Here is a 22,386-nt window from a genome sequence, read left to right as displayed (position 1 = left end):
CTTAGCACGTGTTACCCAACCAAAGTTAATGCTTCCAGTCTTCACTGATATTGCCCAAAAATTCCTACTCATGGGACTCAAAACAAAGGATTTATGAGAAGCATTGGTTTTGTTCTATTGGTTGCTTCTTTTAGGGGACTACTAAAGGAAAAATTACTCCCAAATGCTGATTCATACACAGGACAATTCTTGCACAGACTCCACTCCTGTTCAGGGGCCAAAGTGGTGTGAGAACACAAACTTCATCTGTTCTGTTCTGTAATACAGGTGACACAAGGTTGTTTTGTTTGTTTGTTTTGTTTTGTTTTTCCCATTCCTTTTCTGCAACACTACGGGCTCTCACTGAGAATATTCTCCAGAGACTTTGTCCTCTCAGAAAGATCCCTAATTTCTTCCCCTTTCATTTTCTTTACAGGAAGACAAACTGAAAGGAAAGTCTGCAATTACAATGACTAATTTGCTGCCCTGGAAACCCCAAGTTTTGATTTTGCCTAGTCCACATGTCATCAAAGAAAAGAGCTGTTGGGTGGTTTTCCCTTTGTATGTGGTACTGCTGTTTTCAGAATTTGTACACAGGATCACAGACAGACACAGGAAGAACAAAAGAGGAGCATGCAAAATGACCTGTCTCTAAACACGGAAGGCCCTAGGAGCTATACGTTTCCCTCTGTTCCCCACAACCTTTTGTTCTGTACAGTGATTACTTTGTAATTATCACCCTATTCTCTGATCCACAGAATACAGATGCAGAAATAACAGAGGACCAAATGCCAAATAAGCTTAGGATCACTTTAGTCCTCCAGTTACCTCAGATGTGGAAGAGTGTGGGGGCAGTTTCAGCTGCAGAGCAGCCTAAACCCCAGATCTGTGTAGGGAGCTATGTAACTCCTCCTTGAAGTCTACACCCAACCGTGATCTAGATATTGCATACCATCTGGACAGGACTGTGCACACAGAACACTAAAAGCAACTCCAAAAACTTCTCAGGAAAGACAAGTACTACACTGGGACCTAGTCTTTTGGGGTCTCCTGGAGCTCAAGGCAGGCTGTTTGGCCAACAGAATACATCAGGGAACAAAACTTAGCAAAATGAGAAGACTTGTGTTTACTCAAAAATCATTCATTTAGTTTCTAAAATCCTCAGAGAAGCATCCTCCAAACCATACTTGCAGCTTCTGGCTTGCCTTGGACTGCCAAAACACCTACCATCCTTGTGAAGTCTCCTGGTAATCTCCACAGACAAACAGCACAATGTGTTTGAGGAAAGCGGTTGGTATGAAATTTCTGGGCTATTTTTGCTTGATCATGAGTTTTCAGTTACACCTCTAGATAAACCTGATGACTTATGGATGCTTATTCCAAATCAGATCCGAACTTCAAACATTCATTTTCATCCATACAAAAATAACTGGCTTACTTCTACTGATACTATTCTGCTGTTCGAGCACTTGCTCTTCCTCTAGGTCAAAACAAGCTGAAGTGAGAGCTGCTCAGGACTCAGTGCATGGATTTTCAGTACAGCATGAACCAAAACTGCACAAACAAAGGGCTTTCAGCATTTGCTTGCACCTCACAGTGAAAAGCTCCTTCTTTTTCTGCATCTCTGAGTGAGTGAAAATTTAACTCAGTAGCCTCATATACAAAACAACAACAACAACACAACAAAAAACTTCAGCAAAGCTTGTGAGAAGGGTCCATATTGACTAAAGATACAAGAGTCAATGAAGAGAAAGACAGGCCATTTGAAATTCTGCTAGTCCAGACTTCAGGACAAATTTGGGTTCTTTAGTTAGCTTTTTGCTTCTAATAATTATTTTCCAGCTGTTCTTCTCACATCACTGCTGTACCTCTCTATTTGGTATAATGCTAATAATGAAGTGCTTCTCTAAGATGGCTCAAGTCAGCCACTAAGCAGGAAGAGTGACTTAGGCATGGGTCAGCAAGGACCAACACAGACACTGCAAATCTTCAGGGAAAGCCAACAACTAATTTTTCATGCTTTTAACCATGTACATTACTTCACCAGAAGTAAAAACCATTAAAGAGAATCATGGAGTTGCAGGGGACAAGAGGAGAAAAGTTTTTCCTAAACACGACATTTCTTCCAAAGTGCCCCCACTGAAATACATGGCAAGAGGGAAAAAATCACTTCTCCAGTGCTTGAAACGAATATTAATTAATTAAAGCTCATAATTACTCTGACAGCTTCTGCTTTATTTTACAAATGAGAAGAAAAAGGCACAAAGTGGCTAAGCGATTTGTCTAATCTCACACAGTGAGTAAACAGCTGAGTCACAAGGAAAAATGGAAGAATTGCCACTCTAATTCAGGCCAATGTTTGGTGGTGGGCTGTTTTTTGTTTATTGCTTGCTTTGGTTTTTGGATACTTTCTTGAACTTCCCCCATACATCGAGGTGCTTCAGAAGAAGTTGCAAGAAAAAGTAGACAGCTGTCAGATGGTTTGATCTGTGGTATGTATTCCTGAACTCGTGCTGGGTAGAAACTGAAGTAGCCCCTGCACTGAAGCATGCATGATGCCTTGTAGCTTGGGTCTTGGTTGGATTTTTAAGTCCTTGCTACAGAATTCTGTCCTTATAAAACCCAGAAGCCTCAACATGTGGTATCCTGTCCTTAATAATGTCCCACCCATAAAAAGGCTGTTTAAAAAACAGAAATAGACATTAGACTAGATTTTGTTTGCTGCCTAAATTGAACTTGAAGTCATCACCTTCCAGCAAATAATCCCCAGTAAATGTTAAGCGGAATGAACAGCAATGAAAACAACAAAACCTGAAAGGATGGGGAAGGACTTGGAAGGAAATAAAACAAGGACCTGCAAAGCCAAACAGCATTACAAACTGGTACATTTTAAATGAACAACAAGAAAACAGAAGCCACACTGATCAAAGCCTCCCACCTCCTCTCTGTGGTGGATGACACCTTCGCTGGGAGCACACCACCACCTCTAACCCCACACCTGCAAAAGGAATTAATTTCAAAAAGAATACAGACCAAAGCGTACCGTATCAAAACAAATTAGCAACAGCCCCCTCCTCCTGCTGTGGTCAGGCAGGAGAAGTAAAAATGCTGCATGGATTGTAAGATTCAGGGGGAAAAAAAAGACAAAACAGAACAAAACAAAACAAAACAAAACAAAAAAACAGCTGTTGAAAACTTTAGAAGAAACAAGTCAAAAAAGCTTGAAATAAAAGAGATTTCAAACATCTTGGACAACTGACAGTGGGCTAAGAATTTCTTTTTCAAAAACCACCTGTGCCTTCTCTGACTTTGGTTATCTCTATGTAGTCTAGGTGGATTTTTCACCAAGAGGCAGCAACATATGCAGCACTACAAATAAGCAGTGCAAAGATAAAATGCACTGTTTTCATTTATAGATACATACAGCTGTATGAAAAATGTCAAAATATGTTTTGTAACTGCAGATATGACCTGCCTGACAACTTGTTTTTCAAACTAATAGCTTTTCAAAGGGAAGCTATCAACACAAAATTCATCTGTCTTTAATACTTGCATGCTATTAACAACATCCCAGATCACTAAAATCAAAATGATTTTACAACTCTGCCTTGCTGGGTATTTTTTCATTTCACCTCCTTTTAGCAGTAAGATGAAATCTAATCAGCAGTTCCAGAAACTGGAGGGAGTTTGATGTACTGTAAGGAATGTTCAAAGCAAACACATGCTCCATCATGGAGTACTGCACTCACACAAAAACAAGATTTGTTTAATATTTATATCACACTCATAATCACATATGTGGGGCTTAACTACTTGAGAGTTCACTTCTCGGAAGGGTCATTCCTATTCTTATGCCATACTCATGTTTTTTTTTTGCTTACTACTTGAGTCATGCACAGGGACCCAAAGAGACTTGGGTTCAATTCCTGGTTTTTCAACAAACTTTCTCTGTGAACTTGAATGAGTCACTCATTATCTAATCTTATTCTGCACATGGTCACTGAAATCTTTGAAAAGTTATCATAAAATATTACCAAACATAAATGTCAGTGTTTTGCAGTCATGCAAATGCCTACAGAAAGTAAAGGGCCACCTCTTTTGTTTCAATTCTCTATTTATATGATTGGAGAAATACATCCTTTCATCTATGAAAAGGGTTTCTTCTATGCAAAGTGGGCATACACCATATATATGTTTATCTAACTGCATAGGGACACTACCATTTAAAACCCTTTAAATTTAATAAGTACTATTGATGTTATATAATTATCCCAATGAACATATTAATCAACCATAATAATCATAATTAAAATTGAAATATATTGTACTTCCTTTTTTTTGTTTGCTGCTGTCAGTACTGAATGCAGATTACAAGCAGAACAGTGTTGAAGAAGTACTGAGCCCCCCTTGGTGAATAGACTTCAGATCCTATTCCTGATTTACAACAGCAAAAATGAAATCACCATCAGGACTGATATCAGGGCCAAATTGCTGGCAGGCACAATGAACCACTAATTGCTGGATTCATTAGTAAGACTCATAGTTTGTCCCCATGAGATGCTGAACACTTTCAGCTCCTTTTAAAACCTAGCATCTTAGAAATTAAAATTAACAACTGCTAACTAGAATTTCTGTTATACTGTAGAAACTCAGCATGGATTTGAAGTCAGATCACAAGAATGCCAAAAATCTATTATGTAAAATTAGGCAGATTTTTGTATACCATTTTCTTGTTAATTCTGTAGAACATGCATGCATCTCTACACAATAGATATTCCATGCTGTTCCTCAAACCTAAACAATTGGTTAAAATAGTTTTTGTAAAGCTGAAAGAAGACAACTGCCTTAAAAAATACCTTTCAAATAGCCCCAGCATCACACTGTTAAGATTGGCCTATTCTTTTCAGACATAAAACAAATGTCTATTTAAGAACACATCCAAATGCATTTCCATCACTCAGCCAGAACACATTCACCTCCCAGAAGCTAACACTGAAAGATATGGAAAGGCGGGGGGAGGAGAGGGGAGAAGCAAAGGGGGAGAGGGGACCTTAGTCCACCTACTGGCTTCACTAAAGGCAATGAATCCAGCCCTAGCTCATTTCAAGTAGGTTCATTTGTGTCTAAGGTTACCCACAAGCTATTTCTTGATGATTTATAGCTGATGTCTACAGATCTCCTTTTATTTTAATGATAACTTCAATACAGATGTTAAAACATTCTTTGTCTTCACAGAAGTATATGAAAGGAAAGTTGACATCTTAAAAAAATTTCCAAGAGGCTGATTCACTATTTCTGAAGAGGGCCAGCTCTCGGCAGTTTTTATCTTACCCAGAAGAAAGAAAAGGAGGAAAAAAAAGAGACCTTCTCCCCCTCCCTTTTCTCCCATACTGCTATGTTTTGTGACTTATTCTGGGCACGAATCCTAGAGCACTGACTCAACGTGTATATCACCGATTAATTATGATCAAGACAAGACACTAGCATACTTGGTAAGTATAAGATAATTTCATTGCTTCACCAGTAACAACATATTTATATAGTGTTATCTTCTTCTGTTTGAGCCCACAGCAATTTACAAAGTGAGTCCCAAATGATACTATCATGGGAATCCTTCAACCCAGCACTGAATTGTGATCACGTGGGGATGAAGAACAGCAGCACAGGAAAAGCAAGTAGCAAGACATCCTGAATCTACTTGAAATTTTAGCTGTCATGCCTGTAAAACCCTTGAGAGTTGTCCAACTTTGGGATTACTTTTGGCCTCAAAATTAGGGGGGTTGCATGTGTGTGGGTATACACGTAAGGTCAGTGTGCATATATGCATGTTTGGCAGCCTTCATCTCTATGGGTATTTTGAGAGCACGGGCCAGTGTTCATCAGGTTTGATAAAGAATGAAGTCCTCAAAGGTCCCATATAATTTGTGTGAAGATACAGTGGGGTGGGAAAAGGGGACGCTCCAAGCTTCTCACCTCAGGAGAAGCCTCCAATGCTTACTCATGTTCTAACAGACATCAGGGAATCCCCCAAAGAGAGGTACAGTGTCTCCAGCCTGTCTAAGCACTGTGAGACTTCGCAAACAAAACCTGGCTTCGCTACTTCTGGAACTATTGGAACATCTTGCTTGTTTAAAAATGAAGGCAGAAGAAAAGTATCTATTCAATTTGTTCTGGCCTATAGGCCTTGGAATATCTGTGCTATTTTCTCACTAGCTAATTTTGGCTAGCCAAAATGTCATGATTGTCATTTTTTTTCACACACTAGCCCCTGTATATTTAACTTGTTTGGTACATTGGTGGATCTCCCAGGTACTACACCACCACATCATCCTGTTTATGAGCTGCACTTCACTGGGAGGACTCACTTTGTGTAGAGAAATTTGTATTACTGAGGCTGTGAAATGAAGAACTGTAAATCCAGACATGAAATGTAGTGGGCAAACAGTCATGTGACACCATTTTAACTTCTGGTATCACAAATGAAATGCTACTTGACATGTATTTCTCAGCCAAATGTATGTGTTGAATTTCTCTGACCCTGAATTAGGTCTGTGCCTTTTATAGAGAATACTGAAAGCACAGGCTATCCACACATTTATAATGAATAATAAGCAAACAAATTAATAAATTTATCCCAGTGTTTTAATTGCTGACTCTTTTCAGTGGACATTAGAATAGGATAGATAGGAGTATCCATAAACGGATAAAGGATAATTTCAGAGAAGACTGAGTATTAGAAACAGGCACAAAGGGGTCACTCTGATCCATAAGTAAAGTAGAAAAAGCAACAGAGTTCAGACTGGAAGGACTCAAGATTTACTGAGGCAACCAAGAGCTCAACTCAAAATATATTAACTTACAGCAGTAACCTGAAGTCTATACAGCTCTTAGCATGGCTAAAGATAAAAATAATCACTGACCTGGAATGACTGCAACCCTGAGAGAGCTACCTTTGGAAAAACAGAAATTCACAAGAATGTGACATAAAAAAACACTCTCCAGAATTGTTATATATATGTGTTTTCTTTCTAATCAGACACTGAATTAAAACGACTTCAGTAATTCTGTTACTACATGCTTTTCTTTGTTGCTACACTGCTTCATAGTTTTCTCTGGAGCATTTTGGAGAGGAATAAATGTACCCCTGAAACTCAATTTTAAGAAGCTTTTTCTGCCAGTTTTCCCGTGGATATGTCACATTGAGTTGTGTTTGTTTCTGTATAACTCCTGTTGTGTTCTGTTAGCCTGAAATCATGTAACTCGATGTGGCTGATTCATGACGTGACGTGTCACTGCCTGGCATGTCAGCTGAAAGCCTGCATGAACCCATGTGTTACATCTCCGTACACACTTAGCCCTTAGAAGTGGCCCCTTCTTTTAAATCTACTAGCAGGTGTTGGCACATCTGCTCAAAAGAAGTTTAAGAACTAATAACTTATGAACCATTCCAAGTTATATTCTTTCTGTAACATCATGATTGAAAATTGAGAAACTGTAAGAGACAAGGTCTTCTTCTCCATGAGCTCAGCATGTCAACATACTGAACAATCTTTTATTAAAATATTAATATTTTAATATAAATAATATAAAATATTTTAATAAAATATTAAAATATTTTTTCTTTTCCAGAGATGCCAGTCATGGCATTAGGTTATCTATCCTTTAAAAGCAGCAAGGAAAAATGTAGCAACTGAAATGAAATAAATGAACAGAAACTAAACTAATTCATTAGTACTAAAAGTACACATTTGAATTTGCCATTTGGCATCATTAGTGAATAAAGGCACATGATTGAGATCAAAATTTTCTAACTGGTTTCCTGTATTAGTTCCAGTCAAATTACATTAAAAAAATAATTAAAAAAATAATTAAAAAAAAAGGCTTGTTGCCTCCATTTGCCTGTCTTTAATGTTCCTTGGATGCTCTCAAATGTTTTCTCTGGACACTACTTAAGCATTTTCACCAGGATATCCTATGGTAGCAAGCATAATTTTGCTGAGAAATGGTTATGCCTTAGTAGAGTGTCCAACATGAAGTCTTCTATTATTTTGGACTGAAAACTGATGTCACTTGATTAAAATAATAACTTATAAATTCATTTTATTTGGTAGCTGCTTTCTAAGCCTTCGAAATACATATCAAACTATAAGTTTCAGCCATGACAGCCTGAAGCTTTTTGTTTAAATGGGGTTCTTACATACTCACATGATTCCAGGAGCTTGGACTCGAAGGGAACTGTCCATTATAAAATCACAAGATGTAATTATACTGCCCTGTTAAATGAGTACACTAAAGTGTCAATTTACACACAATTTCTCTGAAATCCCAGCTCCTACCATTTCATTTTAGACTACATAATTCAAAATGTATTTTGTACAACAAATGTGTTGTTCTCAGAAACTTCAGTGAAATATTTGCCAAGCACTTCATACAATTTTAGAGTTAACACTAACCTATGAGAAACTGCCTCTTTGAAAATAAAATGGATTCCTTCATCATTCTGCCGTTCATGTTGTTTCTCTTCAGCTATCTACAGCTAACATTACAGATTAAAATGTTTTAGATTAAATAAAAATAAAAAAAGAAAGAAGTTGTAGAGCTCCCTTGTTAAATGGTGATCAATCAACACTGGGTACAGGAATACTTACCACAAAATTTATTTCTTTGATGCTTAGTTTGAATTGCATTCTGCTGGAATGTGTCAAGAGGATCTAATTTCAAATCTAGTATGTGACGTGGAAGAAAACCACTCCTCTGCAGACAAAGCAAGGAACTTCTAGAGGCTGCTTGAATGATCATATTAGAATTTGAGTCATTCACCTCAGAAACTTACTGTCTATGTTGAAAAGAAGTTCTTTATTTGGTAAAAGATGGCTACACTGCTGTCCAGTACACATCCCTGTCAAAGAAGCCTATGTACTTTACTTTCAATTATAAACCGTACTACAAAATACCCAAATACAGCTGAAGCTGTGAAAGATTTCATTCCTTAAGTGAAGTACCTGGTTTCCTTCTAAAAAGACCTGGTAGAAGCAGAGTCCTCTGCTCCATTTCAAGCTGTCTTCTAATCCATGAAGTCAGTACATGGCTACAGTGCTATTTTTTTGCATATGTGATCCTGGAATAAACATATTTCTTGATTTATAGAATCTAACAGCACAGATTCTAGAAAAATAATTCTCTGGAATAAAGGACTTTTGACTTCTACTTTATTTGAATTTCATATTATGAAGGGAACTAGAAATTAACGTGATACTATATACTGGCTGGTTTTGTTACCTATGTTTAACTTAGAGCTGGTATTGATCCTTCATCTTTGCTGTGCTGTAAAAGATGTCCACTGCAATACCTGACAGCCACTAGAGAAGAATGCTACATCCCAAGATGAACTTCTCATATTTCTCCTCATGGTTGGTTCCATTTCCATAGCAGAAAGAACCTCTCCTAAGTAGTTTCCAACTGTTCCCACTGAATGAAAGCGCCCAAAAGGTGAGGATGACTAACAAAAAACACCACAACTAGAAAAATCGAACTTTGCTCTGTTACATTATGCAGCTCCAGATTTTACACTCTCCTTAAACCCTTTTACTGCTGTTTTTAGGATGGCTTGACCAACTGGCAACATCAACTCAACAGCCATCTTGGTAGCATTAAAAAATGCTACCAAAAAAAATGCTCAGATCTGTGACAGTATTTTCTTGTTTGGGACTCCCCTGTCTCTTCTTGCAAAATGCTGCTCTTTCTCATTCAGGTCCTTTGTTCCAAGTGACACTAAATGGGTAGCTCTGTCATACAGCTTCACCGGGAGTCAATGTTTTCTAAGTAACAGAATAAGACACAAAGCTGAAACCAAATGTCAGGTTCCAGCGCTCTTGAACACTGAGGGATTCTGAAACAGACATGGGCTGAAAGTAACAGTGCATGGTGTAATACCTAGGTCTTCAGTGTTAAGCCACTGCTGTGGTTCATTTAACCAAAAACAGTAAAAACTACTACCTGCTACCCTTCTACCACCCAACTTTCCCACTTGGAAGAAAGTGGATGCTTTATTTATTCATACCAGCTAAAGGAAGGCACTAGCAGCAAAGAACAGCAATGAACTAGTAAGAAGCACACATTGCATGTCTGTCATTACCATTTTGCTTTACATCTCTGTTGTTCCCCGTCTGATTTCTGAAGATCTCTTTCAGAAATGCCGCGGTATTGCTTAATTTGTGTGGCTCGCTTTTGTTTTGCAAGCACAGATTTCAGAGTTTTTTCCTCACCCCTTTTCTCTTTGTTATGTTTTCTTCTGAGTTTTCTTTATAAAAAGCGCCCACTGAGTCTGACAAGGGCTGACTGGCTGGCAACTCTGCTTGAGAGACAGGCTCCAACCAGAGAGACATGATATCAGGAAACAGAGCTGTGGAGAGTTAATCTGAAAAAGCATCCTAGAAGCCCCTCTATGTATTTGATTTATTTTAAGGAAAGTAGGGAGGGTTGGAAGGCAGAGAGAATGCTGTGCAAGTCCCTACAGTTACTGCTGCTGCCTTTTAGATACTGCTATTAACACTGTTTTTATTGTTCAGAACATACTCGCTATTTTAGAAGAGCATCTTAAGAAGTTCCATTAACACACATCACTTCATTGTGCTCTGGCAAATGGTTTAAAAAGTCATTGTTTATATGCCTGGATGTTGTGTATAGAAAGCAGAGCAAAGAAGAGGAGAATAGCCTCAAAGATTCTGTCACCAGCTCTGTATTTTGCTATTTGGGATTAAAAGCATGGGCAGCAAAGGAAAAAAGCTTCCGGGTAAAGAGATAATTAGCTACAAACTCTACATTAAGAATGGACACAGATGCTAAAGAAGTAGCACAGCACCAAGTAGCTTAGCACAGATAAGGCAGATGAGGTTTCCAGCTCCCTATACATCACTGCATCCATACCATAAACTTTTCCTTAATTATCCTGCAGCTATTCTAACCTGTTTGATGGACTGACAAATGGATTGAGAAATGCAAGCACTGAATAATGCTTTGAATGTAGTGATAGATAATATTCTATCACTAACCGCTATTCTGGTGCTGAAAAGCTTAATACATCCATTTGCAAGGTGGGTTTTATTTTTAATCACTGGTGTATAAAGAATTATGTCCAGACCATAAATTCTCAAAAATAAGAGAGCCTTGCAAATCTTGGAGATAAAACTTTTGTAAACATAGCCCTTCCATTGTAGCAGAAATGGTGCATCTTACATTACTTTAATGATAACTCTTGTTCTTCACTCTGAAATACCCCAGTACTCCCTTTACAGAAAGTAAGAATGCCTTAATTTCCTGCTGCTTGGATATGCATTCAGCAGCTGCTGAGCTCTTCAACTAATATGGAGGACAGTAATTGCTTTTAGTATACAAGACATAATGTGTGCAATGGGTTACTTTCAGACAGGTTGTTCCTCTCCTCTCCAGCACTTTGCAGACAAGAAAAAGAGTTTTGTCCCATCTAACACAAACAGTCACACCATTCGATCACCTGTACACAGAAATGATCAGTCTTCTTATAAAGACACAGCTGTCTGCCCCTACACCTGAACTACTTCACAGTGCTGTGAAGAACTATTAGCTCATATTTCCAAAAATACTTGATTACATTAAATAAAAAGAAATGTTAGGAAGAGGAAACACTGATGTCCTTCTTCATTTGAACAGCAACCTATCTATCATCTCTAGAACTGAAATTAAATACTTTCCTTTAACATACTCAATCATGAAAAACAATGTGATCAGAAATGGAAACTGTGAGGGTACAAGGAATTTGTATGTCTAGCCATATTGGCTAGACTCCTGAAACAGTCATAGCTCCATGTGGCAAGCAAGCCAATGCAGCTATGTACATAACAGAGCCTATTTTATTTTTTTTTCCCCAAGATCTCCCCAGGATGAATTTTGACATTCTACATTACCATATGAAAGAGAGAACTGAGAGAAAGTGAGACAGATATACTCAACTAACAGGGCTGCTTAGGGTAATCACCTAAAATGAAGTTCAAGTCAACAGTTTGTATGAAGTAGAATCAGAAATATCATCTAGATGGACGTTTTTATTAGTAGGCAATTTTAGGGACATGTTCTTTTTCCCTCCTTTTAATTTTTTTTTTTTTCGTATTTTTTTTCCTCAGTCAAGAGAGCTTTCCCACTGAAACTGGAAAGTACAGTCTCACCAGTTTTGACTGGGACAGAAAAATCTCCTAACAGCTCCCCATAGTGAATAGTTTTCTTATTTTTCTTAATAACATAGCCTGTGGTGTGTCTGAATTAGCAGTCCCATATCCAAACATTCCTGTTCTTTATTTTGTCCCTGGTGTCGGACGTAGTTGGTAAGAAACTCAACAGTGACTCAGTTGCAGTTTCATACCCAGGCTTGCCTTGTCTGGGTGAGAATGGAGTAATAAGCACACTGTAGGCCCCTTTTCTATCCTTCCTACACTATAAGCAGGATTCAAGAGGCAGCTGGTGCATGTAGCAGCAACTGTAGCATTGCCAGAAGATATTCCTCAAATTAGAACTTCCCCTGGAGAATCTCTGGCCATTTGAAGACCAGTCTGTGCTGTGGTAGACGGGCAAGCTCCAAGTCTTTCAAATGAGATTCTATTGCTGACCATAGGTGACATAAAAAATTTTCAAACCAGTGTTTACTTAGGTGATCAGAGGGATCAGATAATGTGAAAAAAAAACATCTTTGGTTAAGGATTCATACTGATATTAGTCTGGATATTGTAGCCGAGGAGAATCTGATTGCGTATATCCAACTGCTTAGTGCTGTTTCTGGCTTGTCTGAAACACATTTCCTTTCCTTGTCACAACTCCCAGGTGCTACTGCTGAGCAAATAGTAACATCACTGCCAGAAGTATTTGAAAAGAATAAAAAAACTGATTTGGACAATCCGTGTGCTGTTGCCATTGATGGAGACACAACTGTGAGTAGGGTTAGGGCTGAGGTCATAACAAGGTTAAAAGAAATTTGCCCAGGAATTCTCTCCTGTCACATTTCACACTGAATTGCTCCTGGTTTTCAGCAGATGCTACAGACAATACACTGTGCTCCATTAAATACTGGGAATCATTTAGCTACATTTATAAGCTACATTGAAAATTCACTCCAGAATTACTGTACTTGAAAGGTTACATGGAAAGGGCTAGGATATTACATCACATAAGCACTAGATGCTATATTTAAATGTGCAACATAAAAAGCATGGAACAAAAGCAGGATTGAACAGAGCCCTGACTGTTTACAAGTGAGGGTGATATTGCTGTGCTTATTCAAGAGCATGATGACCTCACCTGATGACAATGAAGATGCCACTTAGTGAGGATCCTGGTACCGCGGTAGGGGTCACCGTTCAGATAAACATATTCTTTACAACACTGTGGGCTTTTTTAACCCCTCTTGGGTGGTCTTGTACAAGCAAGAGGATTGAAAGTAATCACAAGATTGGCTGGTTAAGCTATTTTGCCTACTTTTTATCTTCACCTGTGCCCATCCTCTTCTACTTATTTGGGAGCATGTAACAATCTTGAACACCCAGCTGAGCAGCATGCAAGCATTTACAGGATCAAATGCAAAATGTGCTTAAGACAGACTTTGGAAATCCAGCACAATTTGGCAAACTTAAAAGACAGTTGCCTTTCAAATGGGTTGTGGAGGAGGCCTTGGTAAATTTGAATGGTATGATTAGCATACCGGCTGTTTTTAAAACTGCTCAAGAAGAAGCTGTGTTAAAATCCATTTCCGCAAGACGCACGCATTTTCTTTTGGACAGGCTCCACTAGCTCTGTTTCTTAAATCAATTTTTCTGGCACTGAGATTCTTCTTGGAAGAATGTATGACACCAGCTCAGTTTCCTAACCAAAACTTGACAGAATGTGTACAGCACAGCATAATGGCATCTCTATGGTTTCCTAAAAGTTATAGTACAGAAACCTAGGAAGTGAATTTGACCATTCCAGGTCACATCTGCTGAAAGGCGAGTGAGACAACAGAAGATGCCAGGTTAGTCTGGCCAGCACAATGTTCAAACACTGGTGAGGGCCACTGATAAAAGGTTTGCCAAAATGGGAGTTGCCAAGGTCTTAGAGGAGTTTCAGGGATGTGTTGAAGTCTTACTAGATTTAAAGGATGATCCTTGGCAAACTCCCTCTGATGCTTCTCAGCATTTCTAGAGCCAGCAGTTGTTCCATCTGCTGCTGAAGCCGACTTTGAAGAATCCTTGCAAAGAGCAGCACACTAACTTTAACACTATACAAGAAGGAAAAAACATAGCTTTTCAGAAGTGACCTAGATGTTTGCCAGGAGCTTGACACACTCTCAGGTAAGGCTGTCTCCTTGTCTCTAAACACTTCAGTGTATTTCCAAAGCTGTGCCAATATAAACTGTGGGTTGAAAATAAAAATTCAGCAAACAGTATCTATCGAAAGCTTGTCTAAGGCATTAACTGTTCATCTGTGGAGATCTGACATGCAGTAACAGTGAGAAAGACTACCAAGAACTAACCTCATGAACCAAGTTGCTGCTGGGGGTTAAAAAAAAAGAAAAGGCTCTGAAATTCAGACAGATACACCCTGACAGCAGCTAAAAATATGTATTAATTTAGAAATATATCAAACAATATATTTGTGAAAATGTTGAACACAAACAAGCTCTGAAAAAGCCAAGGAGGGTCCACACAGACACAAACAGAGGTGTTTAGTTTCAACATATAAGCTTCAGTTTCTGACACTACAAGGGATTTGCCAGCGTGTTTTCCGAGCCAGGCCACTGCACTATTGTATAAGCTTTATTCTAATTACTGTAGGCTCTATAAAGGTTCCTTTATCATTTAGTATTATAAATAATTGTGCTTCTAGGCTGGAGTTCAAAGCTCAGTATAGCATTCGCACAACACCACAGGCGGGTCAGGTGACCTTTCTCCAATTCTCCTCTCTCTGGTGCTGAGGACAGACAAAGTGGTATGTCTGTCATACGCCATTACCATTAGAACAGATTCTTGTTCTTTTATTACAACTGAACTCTGCCGGATTTCTCAGCAGGAATGCTAAGTGAAATCAATGTCTTGGATTTCCAGGCTGAGCTTGGAGGTCACAGCCACTCTATCATTTCTCAGCATTATCCTTTCTCTTTCTCTCGCTCTCTCTCTGAGCTTCCAACTGGCACACAGCAGATTGAAAACAGCATGCATCACAGGGCTCATGCTGCACAATTTTACAGCCTTTTGGAGCCCCCTTCCTTTCCTTGTGGCCCACTCTTTTTTTTTTTGCTATTTGCAAATAAGTTATGTTTGTGTCCTACAGGACTGCAAGCCAAAGGCACTGGAACACCTACAAATATGAAAAAGCAATAAAACACAAGGGCTGATCTTGACAGCTGCCAGTAAGACGGTTGTGCTTGATGTTACCAGTAGATATGGCAGGCCTTGTAATTCCACAATTGCCACAAAATAAACACTGCGCCCCCTTAGATCTCACCAGACATTCTACTTGTGCACAAAGATCCAAAATCAACATAGGGCTTTTAAGTGTAGTGGATCTAGCAAGCCACTAGCCACACACAAGCTCCCCTTGTAAAACACACAAAAATCTCTTGTTAACCATAGACACAACGTTTGTGGGGGAAAAAAAAAAAGTATCATCAGGCACTGCATGGCTTTGTGATCCTAGCTCTACAGTACACAAAAGAAGAAGCCAAGCCAAGGGTAAACTTTGAGAAGCCAGAAAGTCTTTACTGAGGAGAGAAGGCAGAAAACACAGACCTAAAGCTTGATTCATTAACACAACAACCACTGGTTCCACACCATCTATTTTATCCTTTGGACATGTATCTCACTGAGTTGACAATGGTATTATTTATTCGTCTGATTATTTTTAATGTGTGCTGCTTTACTGTTACAGTAAAAAACAAGGCACCATTGTCAATTCAAGGAATCTTTTCCAACACAATAAAGGACATGGACAGCATGCTAGAGGACACTAACAAACAGAAAGAGCACATTTTTATCAAGCTCTTGCTGTCACCCAAATGGGACTGCTGCTTCTCCACATTCCTTAACTGAATTCTGCCTAGCTGGTTTGCAATAACTAAAAAGTGCCATTCAGTTTTGACTGGTTAATTTTGCTCGGCTGTGGCTTATGCTGAGCATATCTTCTTCCACTGGACATACTGTGTCTTTTTCTTTCTCTAACTGGTCATGCACTGGCAGCATTACACAGATGTGACTGCAAGCTGCTACCTTGACCTCTTCAATGAGTGCAGACCTAATTGCCCAGCTATGGCCAAGACTACTCATCAGACCTTTTATGAACAGATCCCAGCGTGGTCTACAACACAACACAACACAACACAACACAACACAACACAACACACATTGCTTTGGAGACTGGTTCCTCCATAAACTCTCAGTGGGCCCCAGGATGCCTCACTGCTTTCCAGATTGCTAATCTGACCACGATTTAGTGCCCTGAAAGGAAATGACAGTTGTGGGCTGGCACAGGAGGGCTGTCACCTCCACCCACTACCCTTTACTGAAGATGGAGGAAAAAACAGTATTATAGCTAGGGCACTGCAAAGGAACCCACCAAGAATACAATCATTTCACAGAGGTATCATGAAAACAAAGCTGCCTAAAACTGAGAGGCACACAGACAACAAAAAAAAACATACATGCAAGTATCAACATTGTCAGGATTGCTGTGCCGCCAGGCCTGGTACAGTACCTTGCTTTTGGGTGGAGGGCTGTTTGTGCTCTTGTCTGTGTGGATGCTGGTAGGCGATACAGCAGCACCAAGGTTACCCTGCGGTATGCCAGGTATCTTGCCTCCCGGAGACACTTGCATTGCAGCAAGTTGGGCAGCATACAACTGCTGTAAAAATAAACAAACGAAGAAAACACACACGAGGAAAAGAGACAAGAGGAGGGGGGAAAAAAAAGGAAAAAAAAAAAAAAAAAAGAAACCATCAATAAATAACTCTCCAAAAACTTCTCCTACTGTAGATCATATATTGTCTTTCTGATGGATATTTTTTATTTAGCACACTGGCATATTTCAAGACAAAAACTGTCATCTCAACTTTTGTGATTCATTCCTCAGGGGACAAATGACAGACATCACCATGAGAAATGTCCTACCTTCCATGTATGTCCAGGGATTCAAAACAAGTAACAAAAGCTAATCTTCATGTCTTGCCCGAGCTACTGGGCAATCTTTCCTTTCCTGAGAGGCCTCAGCTACTACAGCATCTCCAACAAAATGCATTGAGCACTTGGAAATTCACATAACGTTTGATATCAGTCTCTGTGCTACCATTTTACATTTCCTCATCTTGCTTGTCTTCTCTTTGTCTTGTTTGCACAGGCTGTAAGGTGTTTGGGGCAGGGAACATCAAAATTTTCCTTAGCACTTATTGTGGGAGTCCACTCTCAGTTGCGTCCTGGAGCACCAATACAGCCAATATAAATATATAAATTTTGGTGGGGATGTGCTACCCATTAACAACTAGAAGTTCCAGTCAAGACTAAGATCTTGTTTTGTGATAGAAAACAGATACACAGTGGGAATGTTTTTTCCCTTCAAACCAGCAAGGCACTTTAAACACATATTTGATTATTAGCATGTGAATACTTCTAATTACAGTCATCTCTTTAAAGTTAAGCACTATAGTAAGAGTTTAGTGGATAGAGGTCAGAAGCAGAGAGAAAATAGGCAAACTGTCAGTGCCTGGAAGCTGCACTGACCTCTGAATAAAAAGCAGAGAAAATAAATATGGTGGGCAGCAATTGTTGTTGCTTTGTGAATAGCGAGGAATTCAAGTGAAGCCAAATAGAAGTCAGATGCCTGGGAGAGCAGGTAATGTAATAACAAAGACTTTCATTCCTTGGTCACAGCCTCAGTTTCAAAGACTCATGCTATGTATTATTTGTACTGTGCAGTACATGTGTAATGTGTAACACTGCACAATGGTGCTCTGTGCCTGCAGGTGCCAACAGAGTGTCTAAGATGCAACATGACAAGGGATAACATGCAGAAACATGGAAGTTGATGTGAAAAAACACGGGACCTTCAATATGACTAGTCTAAGAAGGTCTTGTAAGTGTTACTTAGTTGTTTTGCTGTTATTTTTTAATTAATTATATATGCTGATAAAAGAACGAAGGTCAGACTGGAGGGCACAATGGAATGCTAACTAAACCCAGCAAACTTGAAAGAGTAAAATGAGGATTCAGTACAATCAAACTTACAGAAAATATTCCACATATTACTGTGCAAAACATAGAGAAACACTGCTACTGAGATTGATAGTATGTAAGCCTTGTAGCAAAGACTTAACTTGATCAAATGAAGATTTACTGTTCTGAGTGTGGGACAACTCAGGGGTGAAGAAATGAGTAAGGGTGTACATCATCCCAACCCTGGACATTGTTCCATGGTTTCCTGCACAAACTCTTCCCTTCACTGGTAAACAATCCTAGCCCTTTCACATAATTAAAAGCATCCAATTTCTGCTGCTATAAGTGTAATCAGGCACCAGGTCCTTATTTCTTTTTCATTCTTTCTATTCTTTTCAGAATTCCTATTCTTTTCAGTTTTGAATCCTTTTAATTTCTCTTTTTCTACTTTGATCGCTGCTTGTTCCTTATTTTTCTGTACTTCTTAATCACCATTTATCCATCCCTTTCTGTTTAGTCTCACTGTCCTTCCCTATCATCCATTCATCTATTCTCTCTCTGCCTTTTCCTCAGATTTATTTATTCATTTATTCCATGTGTTACCCCCAGACAGTCATAGCCAAATAGATGCAAATCAACTACAGATAAAAGTCATCAAAAACAATCCAGTCACAAATCAGTCACAGATTCAAATGAATGTATTTATCAGTTGAAGTTCATATCCATTTATTCTTTCAAAAGAAGACTAAGTCCATCAGGGAGAAAAGAACAAGGGTTTGTGTGAACCAGAGATGATCTGCAGCAGGCAGTTCAAGAAAAACCAAACCAGCATTATGTATGAATTAATATATAAGAAGGGCAACAGTTGTTTAAAAAATAGGATACATGGCTAGAGAACACCACAACATACTTGGACTCTGGTCATGATAGAGTGGATCAAGTTTTGCCTTTCTTTTGCTCCCTATTCAAGAAACAACAAAACAAATTGAGGGAACTAGGGAAAAAAAGACAAAAAAAAGCAGAAAGGCCATTGTGCAGGAAAGGTTCAAGCTTGTTGAGAATCTATAAATTAGGTATAAGCAAACAGAAGTAAAGGTAAAAAACAATAAAAGTCAGTTTGGACACTAAGTAGTCCTGAACCAACTGGAGATCACTGACAGGCCCACATAGGGACTGGCTTGTAGATGACAGAGACTCCCAGAAATGTCTGTAAGCCTTTGGGGAAGAATTTTCAAACAGAATCCCTACCTTGAAAAACTAGGGAAATCTCTACCTCAAACAGCTCTGAGCCTTCAGTTTAGGTCCAAAGAATGAATCACAAGCACAAGTTACACAAAATACATTCACAACATGGTGTCCAAGAATCGTTACCATCTAACATGCATCCAGTGGTTAATGAGAAACGTGCTGGAAGGAATCATTCCTCCTTACAGTATTATCATCAACCAGCTTTTTGACAACATATGCAAACAAGACGATGACTCAATAAGCATGGGGAAATATTTTCCCCATGCAACAGCCCAGGAGAAAGCCATATCTTTAGGTGGTATGTGGAATATATGGATTTTCAAATCATGCCATTTTCTCAGTTCAGGGAATATACCGCAAGACAGATTTCTTACAAGAGAGTTGAGTGGAGTAATCTGGAAAGAGGTGGAAGAAAACCTATAAAGACTTCATTCTTGATTTGTACAAACTTAGTCCTCCTGCTATCAGGTTCAACATCTCACCTCTATTTAATTGATTTGGCAAATTTAAAGCAAACATTAAATGAAATCTTATAAGAGGTCCCTTGTGAGAATGCCCTCTTAAAAAATCCCTTCCTACAATACAGACCAGGTATTCTACTGAAAAGCAACGTCGGGCCTAGCTCAAAGGTGAAAAACATCTATCGCATGGAATTGCAAAGGTCCGATTTCTACTTAACCAACAGAATTGCTTCTATATTCCCAACCATTTAAAAAATGGACAGAAACATACAACATGCAGTGCATTTCTTAGACTGTCAATATTTTCGAGCTTTGACATTATTGAACTTGTCTGTTCATATTTAGCTGTTTTAGGACATGATGACCTTCAGCTTATATGCAAGGAAAGGGCAACGGTGTGACCAAGTGCTGCGAATCAAGAGGCTAAATGACAACAATCTATGCATTCATTTCACAGACAAAACAAACTCAAACAAAAGAACATTTCTACCTCTGCTTCACTGGTAGAATTTCAACAGAGTGTAGGAATCAGTCTCTCTTTAAATGCCTAACCGTCATCTAAAACGTAACCTTATATTTTTCACAGTAATGAAACCAAGATCACAAAAAGTGAAATGAAAATGAAGTTATTGCATATCACTGCTGTAATACACTATTCTTGAGCCTCTTAGTATGTACACCAAACACAGACTCCTCAAGCCACTTATACAACCTACAGCCAACCTAAAGACCCATTCTGAAATGCTAGAAATCAAGGACGTCATTTTCCTGCACTACAATTTGGACAATCAATCTATAGGCTCTGGACTCATTTAATGTGACTAAGGCATTTAGTTGAAGTCAGTGTTGGCTGAAACCAGTGAAGCATTACTACTAGACAACTTTTTTTTTTCCTATATGTAACAAATAAAATAAGGATATTATTCTGCTTTTAATAAGATAGGTAATATGTCTTCAAGAAGGCAGAACTAGGCTTCTGAAAAAGCAATTAAAAAGTAATATCTATTGTTTGTTTATAACTACATAACTATGTTTCAGCTCTCCTGCCCATGTGCAATATTGCATGCCTTGTTAATGTTTTCTCGTTAACCTCTTATGAAAATCTGTATGGAAGCAAAATCATCAGAACAGAAGCACAATACGATACTTTAAAACGAGCAAGAGGTAAAGTTATTTTTATAATATTGCCCCTCTGTTCTTAAGCTATTAAACAAAAATCCCCACTTCTTCCTAGGTCACTACCAAAACCATTTATAATTCTTCCAATATATTAAACAGAAATATTCAGCTGAACTCTCCAAATGGACTAGCTCTAACAGCTCTTGGCCTGATGACTTTGTAGTACATCAATAGTAAAGCCTTAAGGTTAGACCAGCTTTGAAAACTTTCCCCTTGGGCATTGTTGTTACATGTTAACAATGCTCATTACTGATTTGAGGATATACTAAAAATGAATTCTTGTCCTATTAATACAGAAAATGAGAATGAGATTTAATAGCAATTTTAAAAAGGGTTGAACAAAGTGTTAGCAATTACATAGGCAGAGATAGTTGATTCAAGCACCTATAGACATTTGCTTTACTGCATTATCTCTTATTAAAATATTTTTATTAGTGAACACTAGAGATTAAGAGCTGTTCTTAAAAAAAAACACAACACAACAAAAAAAAAAAAAAAAAGAGAGAGAGAGAGAGGTTGTATTGGAAACTGAATCAGTTACTGCAATGAGTTTGTTTCTGATATAAACTAATTCTTCAGTGGACTTAACACAGTAATGAATTTCCAAAACACTGTGCTTAAATGTTTGAACTGTTGACTGATTCAACACTTCAATTTCTGTGTCATTCTGAGACCCATCATTAAAAATACACACATGAATGGGCCTGTTCTGACTTCACAGCTTTGATAGCTTTGATTTTTGCATAATCTGGGGGAAAAAATGGTATAAATTGAGATCTCTCATTCAGAATACAAATTTAATTTTCTTTACCGCAAATGCAATGCTTATATAAGGCATGCAAAGTGTTTGATTATCGCAGAAGGAATTAATTTTGGATCTGTTCTTTTTTTTTTTTTTTAATTTAAAAACTTAATAATAAATTAGAAAAAAAGAATTCACTTAAAACAAACATTTGACATGTCCTACTGTAAGACAGATTTTTAAAAGTAGTGGCAATGTAGGAAAAAAAGATAAGTACAGAAATTAGAATTAAAGATGCTGTCATCAGTGATAGGTAGCAATTCTTTATGGATATGCAAAAAAAAGTTCTTCATCTCTCTCTTCATTATATATCTAAAAGGTACACATGCCAAATGTTCATCTTTCCTGTGTCTGAGTTTCCTTCAAAGATTCCCAGTCCGACACTTCAAAGGGACACACTAATTTGTACATTCAAAACTTCAGCAAAGACTTTTAAGTGCCATTTGTTTGCACCAACTGGGAGAATTTCAGAAAAGAAAGATAATATATGAACACAAATTTAATAAGTCGCCTTAAA

General features: G+C 38.3%; 1 protein-coding gene across 9 annotated transcripts in view; it reads right to left on the bottom strand.

Annotated features, from left to right (window-relative positions):
- Positions 1-22,386, bottom strand: part of SOX5 (SRY-box transcription factor 5) — a 292,593-nt gene that overhangs the window by 41,603 nt on the left and 228,604 nt on the right. For all 9 annotated transcript variants that reach the window (XM_082761276.1, XM_082761277.1, XM_082761279.1 and 6 more), the window contains one exon: positions 16,729-16,875. In XM_082761276.1, coding sequence (XP_082617402.1) covers positions 16,729-16,875 — 147 coding nt within the window. The remainder of the gene's footprint in view (positions 1-16,728; positions 16,876-22,386) is intronic.

The sequence above is a fragment of the Aythya marila genome (genome assembly GCF_965140915.1).
Source record: "Aythya marila genome assembly, chromosome: 1".
Classification (NCBI taxonomy): Eukaryota; Metazoa; Chordata; class Aves; order Anseriformes; family Anatidae; genus Aythya; species Aythya marila.
This window is presented reverse-complemented; position numbering and strand designations above follow the sequence as displayed.